Raw genomic sequence first — 18,968 nt, forward strand, 5'->3', positions numbered from 1 at the left:
CGGCTGTTTGTCTCCATGTGACCTGCAATTGGTTGGCAACCAGGTCAGCGTGTACCTTGCCTCCTGCCATTGACAGCTGGGATAGGCTCCAGCCCTCCCCGCCACCATTGTGAGGATAAGCGGCTAAGAAAATGGATGGAGGGATGAATGGATGTGTAGCTTGAGGAAACTGACCACGTTTTGGATGCACATTCCCTTGTGGATTGTCGCACACAGATAAAACAAGCCCTACAAAAAAAGGTTTTTGCATACAAGTTAAATCCATGGATCATGTAATGCCTTTGTACCAGGGCTACCATTCCCCATGTTGAGACCTGAGACTTCCCATGGCTCAAGATTGCCGCCCACTTAAAAAATGTTTTAGTATATATTTTTTTTTTTTTTTGCATCTTGGAATGTAGTACCTTATTTTTTCCATATTTTTCGTTCTGCTGGTAAGCTTTGTTGTTGCATTTTGTTTAACACATCATCTCAAATTATGTCTTCATTTGTTACATGGTCAGCTTATCCCATAAAGATTTTGGCTGCAGCTCCTTTTGCTGTTTTATCTGTAAATCCATTTCCTAATGATTCTTTGTCTGTATTTGATGTGTGTACTGCACATTTACATATGGGTATTTCTTTAGGTAATTGAACTGCTATGAGCAAATTTTGTCGTAGCTCTCCATGTGTCACTGTGTTCCCTGTAGTTGTCGCTATTCCTCTTATTTTTCCAGTATTGTCTGTGTAGATTGTGATACCACCGTGAATACAGCAGCATCTGGTCTGTCCAATAAGATATTGTCTGTACAGTTTAGTTGTCCCAATCCAAATCTGGTTCTTTTTCTGTCCAATCAGGAACATTTCGTACTACCAAAACAAATTGTCCCAAACTCTTCCACTCCCGTTGTAATGACGTATGCGGTGGTGTCCATTCCTTCTGTAGTGCATTTAGTTTGTCAGTCAGTCTGAGTACAGATAATCATGATTTTGTCTGGTGTGGGCTGTTATACGTTTACAGTATCTTATACTCCATAGTCACGTGCAATGAGTCACTTCCTACGTCATTTTGTGGTTGTTCAATCACGTCTTGAGCTATTTGCAGAAAGAAATCTCCTGTTCTTGTGGGAGGTTTATTTGGAATATCTAAGTTGTAGTAATAGAGAGCTGGATTCCTATTTTGTAAGATATTTAACTGTCCTCCCAGTAATTCCTTTTTTTCTTTTTACTTCTATTTTTCTTGTCAGAGAGGGAATTAAGCCCAGGCCTAGTTTCAGCAAGCCATCTCTTCCCAACAACCTTCCTTCTTCTTTCGGCTTGTCCCTTTTCGGGGTCGCCACAGCGTGTCATCTCAGATGAACGCACATATGTTTGGCACAATTTTTACGCCGGATGCCCTTCCTGACGCAACCCTTCTCAGGGAGATCTCTTCCCAACAACCGTACGGGGCAAATTAAAAAGTTGCATTTTGGGAGCATTAGTTGTGACATTTTTGATAGGTAGATGGCTACTCTCTTCCTCATCTGTGGCCACAATTATTAAATGTTTCGCATAAAGCTCCATACATTTCTCCTTCCTCTGTTAGAAAGGTGTCAACTTTCTTTTTCTTATTTTGTAGCACTCTTTCTGCGTATAGTGCTTGGTTAACGTAATGTTACAGTCTGCCAGTCGGTTTGTCAAACCAATGTTTTTCAATCCATTGTTTTGTAGTATTATTTAAATTTGCATGAAGAGCATTTTTTAATTGCCCTTGATACACACTCCCTGGAGTGTGATCTTCAGGAATGCCAGTTTGCTTTAAAACATGCAGTCATTCCAATTCTATATTCTTCAAATGGTTCATTATTTTATTTTGCTCTTCCAATGGCAGAAAAATTTGCTTTTTTTCTAAATCTAACAGAGGTGCGCAATTTTAACCCTCAAACTCCCTGCTGCTGTGAGAAAGTACTTTGGTGTCATCCAAATTTATTGTACATCCACACCATTTAAGTGGTAAGATTTTCTCAGGTCTTGCGTTCCTTGGACAAATTGTGTTACATCAACTTTATGAGATGTGATACCTTTTATAGCCGTTTTTACATCATCTTGAGTCCAGCTTTTTTTGTTGTTGTTGTTTTGTTTTTTTTCATGTGTGTTTCTCTCTTATTTTATCCTGTAGGTTTCCTATATATATTTTTTGTGTGTATGTTGACCTGAACAGCAAAGTCATATTGTGTTATCCACAAATTTAGATGTTTTATTTTAGTAGGACATTTGCTTTCTACAAACTTCTACTCCTGATACATCGTTATTTTTTTTCTGATGTTCTGTTTCAACTATTTTGCTATTTATTTTCCCCCTGTTGGAGTCAGTGGTTCACCTATTGTGACTAGACTGACTTCCCCCTGAACAGGGTGACAATTCCGTTCTGTTTGAGGTAATTCTCAAGCTTCTACCACAAGTGGCGGAGAATTCGTACCTCTGCATCCTCAAACAGTTGTCACTCAATTTCCTGGTCAAATGAGGTAGCGAACCTCCACTCACACTTTTACACATGCACACGTTTCACTGAGCTCACGTACAGGACACACCTTGCCCTTTTCTAAGTTTTATCGACTAATTAGTCTACTCGATAGGGACTAGTATTCTCAAAGTTTGGTTCTGCCGCAGTCACCCAGACGACCATTCACTCATTCTTCATGAGTGTGGGAGTTTCCTACTCACCAGAGATGCCTTTACTTCCTTCGCCTTCTCGTCAACCCTCAGCCTCCAGACGCAAAGTCGAGACCCAGTCCCGGAAAGGGTCTCAAGTGCCGTGGCCGTGGTCTTTTGCCTGGACGTCAACTCAACCCCTGGAAACCTCAGGTATCTTGAGATCCGGCTCGAAGGACCAAGTAAATGTCAGGTTCACCAATCAGACATTCATTAAACAGGACAAAAAAGGAAGCAAAGACACCAGTTCAAGTCTCGCGAGGAGAGAGGAGAGGAACTGTCTCATACAATTCACCACTACACTCTCGGATTATCTTCTCCTCAGCACCTCTATTTATTTAGTTTTAAGACACCCCTTATTTACATGGATGTTAGAAAAAGGAGACGACAAGCAAAACAGTTTGAAACAAAGTGTACATGTTTGTTCATGTGCGTGTGCATGTGTGGAACATTGCTGAATACATGTGTGATCTTCATTTCTTTAACAACCAGCAGTTCTAACAGTTCTGATGAGTAGATGTTTTTGTTCTTGCTATCTCCTGCTACGAGGCTGCCACGTTATCTAGAGCAGAGCAAAGTATTTCTTTATTGGAAGCAGATGTATGATAATTATGATCACAATTATTCCTACGTGAAACTTTCATAAGTAGGAAAGCATTTTACATGTAAAGAGCCTAATCCGTTTATCAATGTCCTCAGCCTTTCCCAGCGAAACAATTTCCTAAACTTCAACTTCGATCCTCTCAAAATCCCATGATGCGGCTGACGAAGATACAGGATGTGCATTACACGCAAAAATCTAGGAGGATGTTATCCAAGGAAGATGCTACTGTACGTAAAAGCCAATAGTAGAGCAGCTCTATCGCGCCACACAAACCAAGAAACAGGATGTGCGTCATGCCTAAAGATTGACATCCCTCCTAGCCAATGTGATGCCAGGAAGATGTTCTAGCGGTAGCCAACAGGAAAGCAGCTCGATCGCGCCACTCAAACCAAGAGACAGGATCTGTGTCATGGCACTAAAGATTGACATGTCTCCTAGACATTTTGATGCCAGGAAAATGCTCTGGCTGTAACCAATGGGAGACCAGCTCTGTCATGCTGCTTTCAAACCAAGATACAGTACAGGATGTTTTCATTCGGTGTTAATCCAGTTATCGTTTTTTTCCTTGCGTATCCCTAATTTCTTGTGTGACATATACTGAACTTCCTGGTGCATTCATCTTACCGTGTGAGTCTGTGTAGCTCTGGCAATCTTTCAAAACTCTTGTCAGCAAGGTTGATAAAGGAAAACTGAGACAACACATTTCTAAATGCTCATTTGCTTTTGATCGACAATATCTGAACTACTCCAGATTTCCTGAAGGGCTGTATGATATATTTGTTTTTGAAGACTACCGTATTTTCCGGACTATATGTCGCTCCGGAGTACAAGTCGCAACACCCATAAAATCCTTAAAAACGAAGATAAAAACATATATGTCGTATTGGATTATAAGTTGAATTTTTGGGGCAAATTTGATAAAATCCAGCACCAAGAACAGACATAATTTAAAATTTAAACTAAGAATAGAATAAAGAAAACAACAGGCTGAACGGTATGCCAATTACTTCCTGGAAAGTCACATGGTGGATTCACCCGGAAGGTGTGCTCTTGGAGTGATGCAGAGACAGTTTGTCCGACTGAGGTTGCCGTAGTCCACAGGCTTCGAGTCGAACGCTGATTGTCTCTCGTGAATTCTGAGTTTTTTCAGCTGAAATTGTCATTTTTGTGAAACGTGTAAATCAGTTGAGACATTTTTTTTGGGGTGAGGTTGTCGGGTAGGGTACGGCTTGATGCGGGGCGAGGCTGTGATCAAGACCGGCCTCCAGCATCTATCGGGAACGCTTGTCGTGAAATTAGTCACAGCTGTGATCGCGGAAATCGGCCTTGCTATCTCTTTACGGCATGGCTATCTGTTTACGGCATTGCTATCTGTTTGCATTAAATTTGGTGTTCATAATAACGACAACATTCTGATTTCTGGCAGCATTTTGGTGGTATTTCGTCGGTATTTTAACTCTGTTAACATTTCAAACAGAAGTATTCTGTTTGCTACGGCATAGTTATAACTTATAGACATACATACGCATATGTTATCGAGCGGTCTGCACGTTTGCCAGCATGGCGAAAGTCTTCGAGCGAAAAGATGAAGATCGTGCCAGGGAAAATGATAAAAACCAGGGGGTAAAAAACTTTTAGATGGGCATGGCTTGAAAAAAAAGTGTAACCGTGTATATTGGAATGAAAACTGTATCAACATGTCTAACGGAACACATACAAAAAGTGGACGTTCCTGACAAAGTGCTGTGCACTCTGTGTTCAGATAGGAGCAAAAAATATCCAGGAGCATATCCAAACGAGGAAAGCTTAGGGTAAATTGGACGTAAATTTCTCAAATATTATAGAAGTTACAATTAGGCCTATCTGTAGCACTGGCCCTGTAGATCACACATTTTATCGTTCACTTTTATATTTCATGATCTCTCGTTTGGCAAAATTATTTGTTTTGACTCATATTTTAAGTTTTCAAAATATTATGATTGCTCTGTATTTGCATTGCTAGAAGTAACCAGAAGTCACCATTTAACAGTGTGTTTTATAAAAAAAACGTGTGCCCAAATGGGGGTGCACCCTCCTTTGACCACGACCCCCACCCCCGCCCCGTGAATGGGAGACATTTTCAGTGTTTTTCTGAATTGGTCATTCTCATCCCTGAATTATGGAAGCACTTTTGACAAAGGTCATGAAAGAAAAAAATATAAGGAGTACTGAAGTTTTTAATAAGAAGAGACAGCCTTTGTGGAGAGGGAGGGTTCTGCTGTGTGTCGATAATTCACAGATGGTCAGTATGCCAAAGCATTCCTCTTTGATGTTGGCAATAAACATTTCACCAACTTCAAAATAAAAACAAGATAATCAAAAGAATAAAAGACGTGCCTTTCTCGGCAAGAACCGTTCACCATCATGATGGCAAATCGAATTGAATTACGTTCACGTTAAACAGATCGAAGTCTCAACGCCTGCATGAAGTATGTGACGTATGACAAGTTGCATTCATGGTAGGAATTACTTTTTTCATCATTGGTGAGCAACATCATAACAATGTTATTTAAAATAATCTGAAGAATATGATTTTATCTTCAATGGCATTTGTGTTCAGTCCGTTGTTATAGTTACAGATACTTGGGCCGAGAGCACCATCTTATGGTTGTCAATGTCAAAATGACCGATAAGCGATGAGAAAAATGGATGGATGTAATAATGTGTTAATAATTTCACATATAAGTCGCTCTGGAAAATAAGTCGCACCCCGGCCAAACTATGGAAAAACTGCGACTTATAGTCCGAAAAATATGGTAATACTGATACGAGAACCAACAACTTACTCAAGAATTTGTACTTAAATGTAACTCTAATGGAAAAAAATATTCAAGATTTATTCTTCACCAAATATTACATCACTTTTCCAAATACTCATTTATTTATTTTTTTTGCAGGAGTGCATGATTTAGGATTTTTCTTTCAAGTCGATATCGATAACTTCCTGCTAATCAAGAGGTCACAGTAACCGAGAACTTATTCATGCGTGTTCAAAGTTTGTGCACACCTGGGAAAGATGAAAAGATTAGTCCAACCCAAATTTTGCATCATTATGAAAATAAATTTCAAAACACGTTTCTCAAATTGCACGTTCTTATTAAAGAAAATAATTTTCATTGGCTAATAAAGTCTAAACTTCAGCCACTGGTAAATGCATAGTACACATGAATGTGAATAGGTGTGTGCATATAAATGAGCTCACAATCGATATCGACTGAGTGAACATACAGGTATGTGAAATTAACAATAGGGTTGAACACCACTTATGCGTGCCACTACATCGTCAGACATAGCTGTTAACAGAGCTAAGATCAAACATCCAAAAATTAGTAGTGAACCCTATTTACTTATTTCCATCTACCAGTAGTATTGTACCAAAAAAAGTTCAATGAATGAAAGTTCATGAACTAGTTCATATTTTGGCTAAACGTGAACTGAATTAAATTCATTTCTTCGTGTTGAATCTTAGTGACAACATGCTCTTGTTGAAAGCCTTGCCAGGTGAATTTTCTGAAAGTTGTTAGAAAAGCGACATAGTGCATATTTCTAAATCTATTTAAACTGATAATGCACATCCATTTGATGTCATACTTGACTTTCGTGTTTTGTCATCTCAATCGCATTCAATCACGGGCAAAGGGAATTAAGGTTAAGGATTGTATTGCAGATTCAAAACAGATTTGCAGTTGCTTGTGAAAGTATTCGGCCCCCTTGAACTTTTCAACCCTTCGCCACATTTTAGGCTTCAAACATAAAAATATAAAATGATTTTTTTTTGTCAAGAACCAACAACAAGTGGGACACAATCGTGAAGTGGAACGAACTTTATTGGATATTTTAAACTTTTTTTGACAAATAAAACCTGAAAAGTGAGGCTTGCAATATTATACGACTCCCTTGCATTAATACTTTGTAGCGCCCCCTTTTGCTGCAATTACAGGTGCAAGTTGCTTAGGGTATATGTCTATGAGTTTTGCATATTGAGAGACTGAAATTCATTCTTCCTTGCAAAACAGCTCAGGCTCAGTGAGGTTGGCTGCAGAGCGTTTGTAAACAGCAGTCTTCACTTCTGCCAAAAGATTCTTGATTGGATTTAGGTCTGGACTTTGACTTGGCCATTCTAACACTTGGATACGTTTATTTGTGAATCCTTCCATTGTAGATTTGGCTTTATGTTTTTGACCATTGTGCTGTTGGAAGATAAATCTCCGTCTGAGTTTCAGATCTTTTTTAGACTCCAATATGTTTTCTTACAGAATGGTCCTGTATTTGGCTCCATTCATATTCCTATCAATTTTAACCATCTTGCCTGTCCCTGCTGAAGAAAAGCAGGCCCAAACCATGAGGCTGCCATCACCATGTTTGACAGTGAGGTTGGTGTGTTCAGGGTGATGAGCTGTTGCTTTTACGCCAGACGTTTTGCATTGTGGCCACAAATTTCGATTTTGGTTTCTTCTGACCAGAGCACCTTCTTCCGTGTTTGGTGTGTCTCCCAGGTGGCTGAAATGTTTAAAGCTTGAAAAAAATGTTTGTATTCAAATCTGGCTTTAAACTTCTCCACAAGAGTAGACCTGCCTGGTGTGTTCCTTGGTCTTCATGATGCTCTCTGCACTTTAAACAGAACCCCGAGACTATCACAGAGCAGGTGCATTTATACAGAGACTTGATTACACACTGGTGGATTCAATTTGTCATCATCAGCCAACATTGGACCACTCAGAGATCCTCACTGAACTTCTGGAGTAAGTTTGCTGCACTAGTAAAAGGGGCTGAATAATATTGCATGCCCCACTTTTCAGTATTTTGTGAAAAAAAGTTCAAAATATCCAATAAATGTCGTTACACTCCACAATGGTGTCCCACATGTTGTTGATTCTTGACAAAATATTTTTATTTTATATCTTTATGTTTGAAGTCTAAAATGTGGCGAAAGGTTGAAAAGTTCAAGGGGGCCAAATACTTTCACAAGGCACCTTACTCCTATTACAAGAAGTACAGCTTACAAAATCAGAATAAAAATGCCCAATTGATTTTAATTATTGTTTTATTCAGCCTTTTAAAACTTCAGACAAAAATGAGTTTCAATACTAGTCCATAAACAATTTTTACAATAAATATTACAGTTGTTGATCAAGCAGGCCGATAATTATACAGGCCAGTATAGTCAACCATCTTGATAGAATTGTCAGTATATACGCTCCAAATAAAGATGATCTAATCATCTCTCACATGCTTTTTTTCAATTCTGTCAAACTTGTCAGCCAACTCTATAATTGTTATGGGAGAAGATTTTACATTAAAACCACAAATAGATCGCTTGAATCTTAAAAATAACAATCAGCCACAATGTTCTAATATATTGAAAGAGTATATGGATGACTTTGGTCTCGTTCACATATGAACACTGAAAAATCTAATTAAAAAAATCCACTTTTTATCTCATCAGTTCACTGGACCTTCTCAAGAATAGACAAAAATTTTAGCTGCTCAAAGGATTACTCCCAAAATGCATCCAATCATTATCAGTCATCAGCCCAATGTGGGCAAATGGAGCCTTAAGGGGCTACAAACCAGTGCAATCTGTTGGCCGGTCCCAAGTCCAGATAAATGCAGAGGATTGCGTCAAGAAGGGTGTCTGGCCTAAAACTGTGCCAAACAAATACGAGCGTTCACCTAAAGAATACCGTACCGGATCGGTTGTGCCACAGGTTAACAATGCCCACCCCCAGCACCCTTAACATGCAGGGTGTCGGAAATTCAGCAACAGTGGGTCAAAGACAAAGAAGAGGAGGAAAGCGAAATTGTTGACAGCAGAAAAAAATGAATGCACAGAGCCTACAATTTAAGTGGAGGGACTTTGAATGTTGGGACTATGACAGGAAAAGCTCAGGAGTTAGTTGACATGATGATTAGGAGAAAGGTTGATACATTGTGCATCCAAGAGAGCAGTTGAAAAGGTAGTTAGGCTAGAAGTTCAGGAGCAGGGTTTAAATTATTTTACCATGGAGTAGATGGGAAAAGAAATGGAGTAATGGTTATTTTAAAGGAAGAGCTGGCTAACAATATCTTGGAGTTGAAAAGAGTATCAGATTGAGTGATGAGGCTGAAATTTGAAATTAAGTGTGTTATGTATAATGTGATGCCACACAGGTAGGAAGTGACCTAGAGTTGAAAGAGCAATTCTGGACGGAGCTAGATGAAGTGGTTCTAAGCATCCCAGAAAGAGAGACAGTTGTGATTTATGCAGATTGTAATGGACATGTTGGTGATGGAAACAGGGGCGATGAAGACGTAATAGGGAAGTACAGCATGCAGGAAAGGAACTTTGAAGGACAGATTGTGGTGGACTTTGCAAAAAGGATGGAAATGGCAGTAGTGACAACTTTTTTTTTTACAGAAAAGGAAACATATACTGACCGACACGAGCGGAGGTAGAAGCACGCAGGTGTATTATATTTTGTGTTTACGATGTAATCTGAAGGAGGTTACTGACGAAAAGGTAGTGGTAGGTTAGAGTATAGCTCAACAGCATGGGAAGGTGGTGTGTAGGATGACTCTGGTGGTGGGGAGGAAGATTAAGAAGACAAAGGAAGAGCAGAGAACCATGTGGTGGAAGCAGAGAAAGTAAGAATGTTGTGCGGCCTTTCTGAAAGATGTGAGACAGGCTCTCAATGGACAGCAGTAGCTCCCGGAAGACTGGACTACAACAGCCAAGGTTACCAGAGAGACAGGCAGGAGGGTACTTGGTTTGTCTTCTGGTCAAAAAAGGGAGGAGACTTGGTGATGGAACTCCAAAATACAGGAAGTCCTCCAAGGAAAGAGATTGGCGAAGAAAAAGAAAGATGGCGAGAACTGAGGAGAGGTGGAAGGAATACATTGAGATGCGACATAGGGCAAAGGTAGAGGTGGCGAAGGCTAAACAAGAGGCATATGACGACATGTACACCAGGTTGGCCAGACGGAGGGCTAGAGATGGGAAAGATGTGCAGCAAGTAAAGGTGATTAAAGATAGCGATGGAAATAGGTTGACCGGTGGCACTCGTGTGCTCAGTAGATGGAAAGAGTACTTTGAGAAGTTAATGAATGAAGAAAATTGGAGATAAGTTGGAGTAGAAGAGCCAAGTGTGAATGACCAGGAAGTGGCAATTATTAGTAAGGGGGAAGATAGAAAGGCACTTGAACGGAATGAAAAATGGAAAGACAGTTGGTCCTGATGACATACCAGTGGAGGTATAGAAGCAATTTGGAGAGGTGATTGTTTTTGACCCACTTATTCAATAGAATACTAGCGGGAGAGGAGATACCAGAAGAATGGAGGAAAAGTGTGCTAGACCCCATTTTTAAGAACAAAAGGTATGTTCAGAGCTGTGGAAACTATAGAGGAATAAAGATGATGAGTCACACAATGAACTTATGGGAAAGCGTAGTGACTCAGGACAGAAATAAGGATCTGCGGACAACAGTATGGTTTCATGCCTAGAAAGAGTACTACAGATTCATTATCTGCCTTGAGAATGCTCGTGGAGAAGTACAGAGAATGTCAGAAGGAACGACATGGTGTCTTTGTGGACCTAGCGAAAGCTCATCACAGAGTACCAAGAGAGGAACTGTGGTACTGCATGCGCAAGTCCAGTGTGGCGAAGAAATATGTTAGAATAGTAAAGGACATGTATGAGGGCAACAGAACAGCAGTGAGATGTGCCGTACGTGTGTCAGAAGAATTTAAGGTAGAGGTGGGACTGAATCAGGGATCCGCGCTTAGCCCCTTCCTGTTTGCGGTAATAATGGATAGGCTGACAGATAAGGTTAGATTGGAATTCCATTGGACTATGATGCTTGCAGACGATATTGTGATCTTCAAGGAAAGCAGTGAGCAGGCGGAGGAACAATTGCAAGGATGGAGGCACGCACTGGAAAGCAGAGGAATGAAGATTAGCTGAAGTAAAACAGGTGGTGAGCCCATGGGAAGGTTCACCCATGTCACCCTTTTGGGCTTTGCCCGGCCAAGCCCCATTGGTGAAGGCCCAGCCACTAGGCGCTCGCCCCAGCTCCAGGCCTGGCTCCAGAGAGGGCCCCGGTGACCTGCGTCCGGTCAAGGGAAATCTACAGTGAAGAAAATAAGTATTTGAACACTCTGCTATATTGCAAGTTCTCCCACTTAGAAATTGTGAAGGGGGTTGAAATTTTCATTGTAGGTGCATGTCCACTGTGAAAGAGATAATCTAAAAAGACAAATCCAGATATCACATTGTATGATTTTTTAACAATTTATTTGTGTGATACAGCTGCAAATAAGTACACCTGAACTCCTGAGAAAACCAATGTTAATATTTTATACAGTAGCCTTTAGCCGTTTCCTGTAGTTGTTCACCAGGTTTGAACACACTGCAGGAGGGATTTTTGCCAACTCCTCCACACAGATCTTCTCTAGATCAGACAGTTTTCTGGGCTGTCAACTGAGAAACACGGAGTTTCAGCTCCCTCCAAAGATTTTCTATTGGGTTTCATCTGGAAGCTGGCCAGGCCACTCCAGAACCTTGATATGCTTCTTATGGAGCCACTCCTTGGTTTTCCTGGCTGTGTGCTTCGGGTCATTGTCATGTTGAAAGACCCAACCATGACCCATCTTCAATTTTCTGCCTGAGGGAAAGAGGTTCCCCAAAATCTGACAATACATGGCCGCGGTCATCCTCTCCCTAATATAGTGCAGTGGTTCTGTCCTATGTGCAGAAAAACAACCCCAAAGCATGATGCTACCACCCCCATGCATGCAAGAATTTAAAATGGAGGTGGGACTGAATCAGGGATCCACGCTGAGCCCCTACCTGTTTGCAGTAGTAATGGATAGGCTGACAGACGAGGTAGATGATATAGTGATCTGCAGTGAAATCAGGGAACAGGCGGAGGAACAGTTAGAAAGATGGAGGTACGCACTGGAAAGGAGAGGAATGAAGATTAGCCAAAGTAAAACAGAATATACAGTGAAGAAAATAAATATTTGAACACCCTGCAAGTTCTCCCACTTAGAAATCATGGAGAGTCGGAAATTTTCATCATAGGTGGATGTCCACTATGAGAGTGACAATCTAAAAAGACAAATCCAGAAATCACATTATATGATTTTAGAATTTATTTGTGTGATACAGGTGCAAATAAGTATTTGAACGCCTGAGAAAACCAACGTTAATATTTGGTACAATAGCCTTTGTTTGCAATTCCAGAGTTCACACGTTTCCTGTAGTTGTTCACAAGGTCTGCACACTGCAGGAGGGATTTTGGCCCACTCCTCCACACGGTTCAGACAGGTTTCTTGGCTATCGCTGAGAAACACAGAGTTTCAGCTCCCTCCAAACATTTTCTATGGGGTCTAGGCCTGGAGACTGGCTAGGCCACACCAGAACCTGGATATGCTTCTTACGGAGCCACTCCTTGGTTTTCCTGACTGTGTGCTTCATAAGTATGTTTAAACTTAGACTAAGACAAAAGAATGCCTACTTGTGCAGCTTCTTTTAAAAGAAATGTCATCATTCGTGCCGATGATGTTTGCAACCCGGAAGTTGCGCTGCAGTTTGAAACAATGATAGGTCGCCTAAATGGCTTCAGGTGGCTATCAAAACAACGTGAGCTCAAACTATATAATACAAGCATCATGGGGACATTAAAAAAAAACAAACAAAAAAAAAAAACTGACGAGTCACACAATCACACCTCGGGCAATTTTGAGACTCCAATAAATGCAGGTTTTTGGGAAGTGACAGGAAACCCGAGTGCCTAAACCCATACAGGCATGAGGAGAACATCCAAATTCCACACAGCCTGTGCTGGGATTCGAACCCTGATCCTCAGAACTGTGAGGCAACCATGCCGCCGGTGCAATATGTGGTGTGTTAAATTTTAACTTTCATACAATACAAACCTACGTGAATATTTTTAATATATACTCCAGTTTTTATGTGACTCGTGTGAGTTTACAGGTTTGCGTACGGGACTACCTGAGAGCTGTACTTTTTGATTTGTAGAAATGCTCTCTGAAATGATGTATTGAACAATAAGTTTGTGATTTACCAAGACCAACGTTTGAATAATTTCATATGCGTGAACTATGAGTGAGAAGGTTTCAAAGATGGAAATAATTTATTTGAAAATGTAGAGTTTCAACCCGTGCTTAGGGTGTGACTCCCAGACAGCAAAATTTAACATGGATAGCCGAGTTGATGGGTGTGGTCTTTTACCTGCCTCATAAAACATAGAAAGCCTTGACATTTTCTCTGGCTCGTGCTCATTCTCTTGGCTCTAAGATCTCTCAAGGTATTGGACTTTGCTCTTGCCAAATTCCCCTGTCCCTGATTCATTTTTCACCATGCGCGATGTCTGGCCGACAAAAATTGCCAGGTCCGATGAGAATCTGCCTCTGCCGCCTCATCTGATTTTCCCATCCCCGATTTTTTTTTTTTTTTTTGTGGTTCCTTAGTAGAGCCATTGGCATTACCACAAGTTTCACCCATAGTCTAGCACAAAAACACGGCCTTCAAAAAGTTCAAACAGCAAGAAACGTTACGACCCTACCAATGTTCCCTCTAATTTTTTATGTCGAGCAAACACACTAAGGCCGTGAGTGCCCCTTTTGACCGCTGTGATGTCAGATGTATGCACTGTGGTCAATCAGTGTCATCCATTGAAGTTACATGGCTCATTGAAAGGTTCAGATTACATTCCCATCAGAACATTTTTAATAATTTTGTATTTTTTGCAAATTTACACTAAAAATGTAAAAAAAAATACAATACAAATACATACCAAGCCAACTATTAACTATAAATTTGAAATGTCGCTTCCAACTTTGTTTCATTTTATTTTGTAACCCGCAATGATATCCCCGTCTCTTTTTTCTTGGTGTAAAATTGTATTATTGCTTGCAGAATATCTTTAGCAATGCATGTTGAAAGCTGAATGATGTGAGAGGCCCCATAGCTCAGTGGTTAGAGCACTGATTTGGTAAACCAGGGATTGTGGGTTCGTATCCCACTGGGGCCTCCACTCCCTGAGAAGGGTTGCGCCAGGAAGGGCATCCGGCGTAAAAATTGTGCCATACATATATGTGCGTTCATCTGAGATGACATGCTGTGGCGACCCCAAAAGGGACAAGCCGAAAGAAACATTTATGTTGAAAGCTGAATGATGCTCCCAAACAGTTTTAGTGTTAATGTTATGTTGACTCCTGTATTTAAAATACAGAATTAGCTTTTTGTGCACTGTATCGTCTGTGCTTTCATACACATTCACGCTGTGCCAAGGTGGAATTTTAACATTATACACCATCTCATCCTGTACTTTCTACTTTGGCTTCAGACCAGAACTTTTTTTACTCAAGAGAGAATCTCGTCCCGTTACACCGCTTTTTCTTCTATTATTCACAAATCCCGGTGGTTGTAATTTTGAGTGTACCCCTTTAAAATGGAGGGGGGCGGTGTCAGGTAAACTAGGAAGTAGAGTGTGTGGCCCCGGTATGGCCGAGCAGCAGCTCTTTGTAAGAGGCAGTGTGCTGCTGTGTTTAAAAAAAAAAAAAGATGTCAGCCTGTAGTTCACTGGGCTGGATCTGTTTTCCTCTGCACTGAGAGTCTGCTCAAATGTGCAGTTGCGCAGATTAGAGGGAACATTGGAGCCTCCTTTTATTTTTGTAATTTCTCTTTGGTGTATTTCTTGTGCTTGTTCTTGTGTTCATTTTCAACTGGTCTCCTCTACTCCTGAGAGAAATGAGAAACATCATCTCTAGACGAGGTTATCTACGATCATGAGTAAAACATTGCCGTGATTATTAGAAAATATACACAAGTCCAAACTTTATTCTCTCTTGCGATGCTTCAACTAATGTCACACACACCTTATGACTTCATTCATTTGCCCTCTATCTTGTTCTTGATGTCCGTTTGCCTTTAATTTTTGAAATCCCTGCCTTATCCCCAAATTCCCCTGTAGGTTTAATTAAAGTTCTTTGAAAATTCAACTTCTTTTGTATTGTGTTTTGTTTGAGTGCAAAAGTTGACTGCAGAATTCGAGAATTATTATTTATTTGACTGTAGCAAGGCTTCTACATGACAGAGATTGAGGTTGTTCATCACTTTTCTTTAGAATTTACATGAGAAACAGATTTGCCTGCTGATTGGATTTTCAATGTGCTTGTGTGAAGCAAAATTTTTTTTCTGTCTTTAGGTATGCCGTCTCTGTTTCCAGCACAATACTCCACTTGATGGTATTTCCCAATTCAGAAAGCACATTGATCTTTGTAAGAAGAACATCGGTAGTGCTGAACTGGCTTTTGAGCATGCTGCATGGATGGCAAAACAGTGAGTCATACAGATATACACAAACATAATTGCACCATCAGAATGTTAACGTGAATGAATAAATAAATTATGAAAATGGGTGCAGCTCGGCCTGAACCATCATAGTCTGAATCAGGTTGAATGGGCAAGTATGTAAAGACACACAAGGAATTTGTCTCCGGCAGTCAGTGCTGCCCTGGTATGACATTCAGAACAAAGAACGAACAAACTAACAAGAACAAAGAATAATAGACATTCAAGTAATAGGAACTATTCATTATAATAAATAGTTGTGCAAGATGGAGTCTTCTTCATTTGCAGTTAAGAGAGCATAAATGGCCCACATTATGTTAAGCTTAAACAGAGTTCCCTTATACGTCACCGTTATAAACCAGTGCAATGACAATTGTGCAAAAGGAGCTGTTTAAAGTGACAAATTGTGGGATAGTCTACAGTATATATGACTAATATTAATACTGAATGGACCAGGATGTGAGGGTGTGTGTCAACCAAAAAAATATGGGTTGCCGGATCGATAACGATCATTTTTTCTAAATGGGACTTCTCTGTTTCCTAAGGCCTCACCATCTGTGGAGGGGCAATTGGGGTCGGGTGCAGTGTTAGCTTGGCAGTGGCCGAAGGCAGGGACTTTGGCGATCCAATCTCCAGCTACAGAAGCTGGCTGTAAGGACTTGGAATGTTACCTCTCTGCCAGGAAAGGAGCTTGAGCTGGTGTGTGAAGTCGAGAAGTTCCGACTAGATATAGTCAGGCTTTCTCCCGACTTGGGCTCTGGTATCCAGTCCTCATGAGAGGGGTTCGACTCGCTTCCATTCTGAGTTGCCCACAGTTAGAGGGGTAAGAGCAGGTCTGTCCTGTCGATGAACCGTACCGCGCTAGTGAAACAGAAGCATCAGGTATTCGCGGATGTAGCCACGTCTCCAGGATGAAAATAACACTACAGTTCCAGACAAAGCTGCTCATGGCTAGTTGTCATTCCACTTCGTCCCTTTCGTGGGTAGTGTCTCTTGCGTTGGTCAAAACGATGCTTGGAAGCGCTGCTCTGTGAAGTTATTTCCTTATCTTAGCAATCAGGCCCGATAGCCTCGCTTTTGTTTATGTTCTCTCCACCTTCTCCGTCATTTGCTGAGACAGGCTATACACGGAGCCTGGTGGTCTCGTTATATCCTCCGGAATATTGTTTTCTTTTAATATTCTTTTGTGTTTGATAAGTTATGCTTCAGTGCCAGATTAATCAGGACCTGGAAGCTATATGTGACTGTGGCTTTACAGAAATCCGAAAATCGCCCCAAAATAATAAAAAAGAAAAAGCACCCAAACTGGAGAGCTAAGAGGCACTGCACCCATGCGCGCGGCATAAAGTTTTCGAAATAGAAGCACATTTTACATGTAAATAGCGTAATCCGTTCCAAGCCCCCGGCCACCCACCAAAAATAAGCATTCAAAGTAAATAATGTAAAGAATAATAACAAAATTATGTTAATTTACCTTTGGCATTGGGCAACTATGCAAAGAGAAGTGTGGGTGACAAGCAAAAGACATCGTGAGGGACGAAGGAGGAGGCAAACTTTGACAGCCGAGAGACAACATATGTACAAACGTACGCACACACACAACTTACAGTGAAAAAAAAATAAGTATTTGAACACACTGCTATATTGCAAGTTCTTCCACTTATAATTCATGGAGGGGCCGGAATTTTTCATCGTCGGTGCATGTCCACTGTGTGAGAGATAATCCAAAAAGAAAAATCCCGAAATCACAATGTATGATTTTTTTTTTTTTTATCGATTTATATGTGTGTGATACAGCTGCAAATAAGTATTTGAACACCGAGAATTCTGACCCCCAAAGACTGTTAGTCCGCCTTTAAAAGTTCACCTCCACTCCATGTATTATCCTGAATCAGATGCACCTGTGTAAATTCGTTAGCTGCATAAAGATCTCTCCACCCCATACAATTACTAAGACTCAAACTTGTAACATGGCCAAGACCAAAGCAGTACAAAGACACCAGAGACAAAATTGTACACACGGCTGGAAAGGGCTACGGCGAAATTGCCAAGCAGCTTGGTGAAAAAAGGTCTGCTGTTGGAGCAATCATTAGAAAATGGAAGAAGCTAAACATGAAGGTCAATCTCAATTGGAGTGGAGCCCCATGCAAGATATCACCTCGTGGGGTCCCAGTGATCCTTAAAAAGGTGAGGAATCAGCCCAGGACTACACGACAGGACTTGGTCAAAGACCTGAAAAGAGCTGGGACCACCGTTTCCAAGGTGACTGTTGGTAATACACTAAAACGTCTTGGACTGAAATCATGCATGACACAGAAGGTTCCCAGCATGTCAAGGCCCATCTTAAGTTTGCCAATGACCATTTCGATGATACAGAGGAGTCATGGGAGAATGTTTTGTGGTCAGATGAGACCAAGATGGAACCTTTTGGTCATAATTCCACTAACCGTGTTTGGAGGAAGACAAATTATGTGTTCCATCCCAAGAAGACCATCCCTACTGTGAAGTATGGGGGTGATAGCATCATGCTTTGGGTTTTTTTTTTTCTACACATGGGACAAGACGACTACACTGTATTAAAGATAGCATGACCGCGGCCATGTATTGTGAGATTTTGGGGAACAACCACTTTCCCTCAGTCAGAGCATTGAAGATTGGTCGTGGCTGGGTCTTTAAACATGACAATGACCCGAAGCACACAGCCAAGAGAACCACGGAGTGGCTCCGTAAGAAGCATATCAAGGTTCTGAGCTGATCTAGCCAGTCTCCAGACCTAAACCCAATAGAAAATCTATAGAGGGATCTCAACCTCCGTGTTTCTCAGTGACAGCCCATAAACCTGTTTGATCTAGAGAAGATCTGTGTGGAGCAGTGGGCCAAAATCCCTCAGCAGTGTGTGCAAACCTGGTGAACAACTATAGGAAACGTTTGACCTCTGTAATTGCAAGCAAAGACTACTGTACCAAATATTAAAATTGGTTTTCTCAGGTGTTCAAATTCTTATTTGCAGCTCTATCACACAAATAAATCGCTAGAAAATCATACATTGTGATTTCTGAATTTTTCTTTTTAGATTATCTCTCTCACAGTGAGCATGCACCTTTGATGAAAATTTCAGACCCCTCCATGATTTCTAAGTGGGAGAACTTACAATATAGCAGGGTGTTCAAATACTTATTTTCTTCACTGTATCTGGCAACCCCCAGAAAAAAATCCTGAACCCGCCCCTCTCAAAGAGAACGGAATCATAGCGAAAAGTTTTGGTAAGAGAAAAATTGATTCAGAATTCGGGGTATTTA

General features: G+C 40.8%; 1 protein-coding gene across 3 annotated transcripts in view; it reads left to right on the forward strand.

Moving 5' to 3' along the window:
* The window catches only part of trappc11 (trafficking protein particle complex subunit 11), a 182,370-nt gene that overhangs the window by 35,054 nt on the left and 128,348 nt on the right, over positions 1-18,968 (forward strand). For all 3 annotated transcript variants that reach the window (XM_061834025.1, XM_061834023.1, XM_061834024.1), the window contains exon 9: positions 15,524-15,657. In XM_061834025.1, coding sequence (XP_061690009.1) covers positions 15,524-15,657 — 134 coding nt within the window. The remainder of the gene's footprint in view (positions 1-15,523; positions 15,658-18,968) is intronic.

This window comes from Syngnathoides biaculeatus, chromosome 11 (assembly GCF_019802595.1).
Source record: "Syngnathoides biaculeatus isolate LvHL_M chromosome 11, ASM1980259v1, whole genome shotgun sequence".
Classification (NCBI taxonomy): domain Eukaryota; kingdom Metazoa; phylum Chordata; class Actinopteri; order Syngnathiformes; family Syngnathidae; genus Syngnathoides; species Syngnathoides biaculeatus.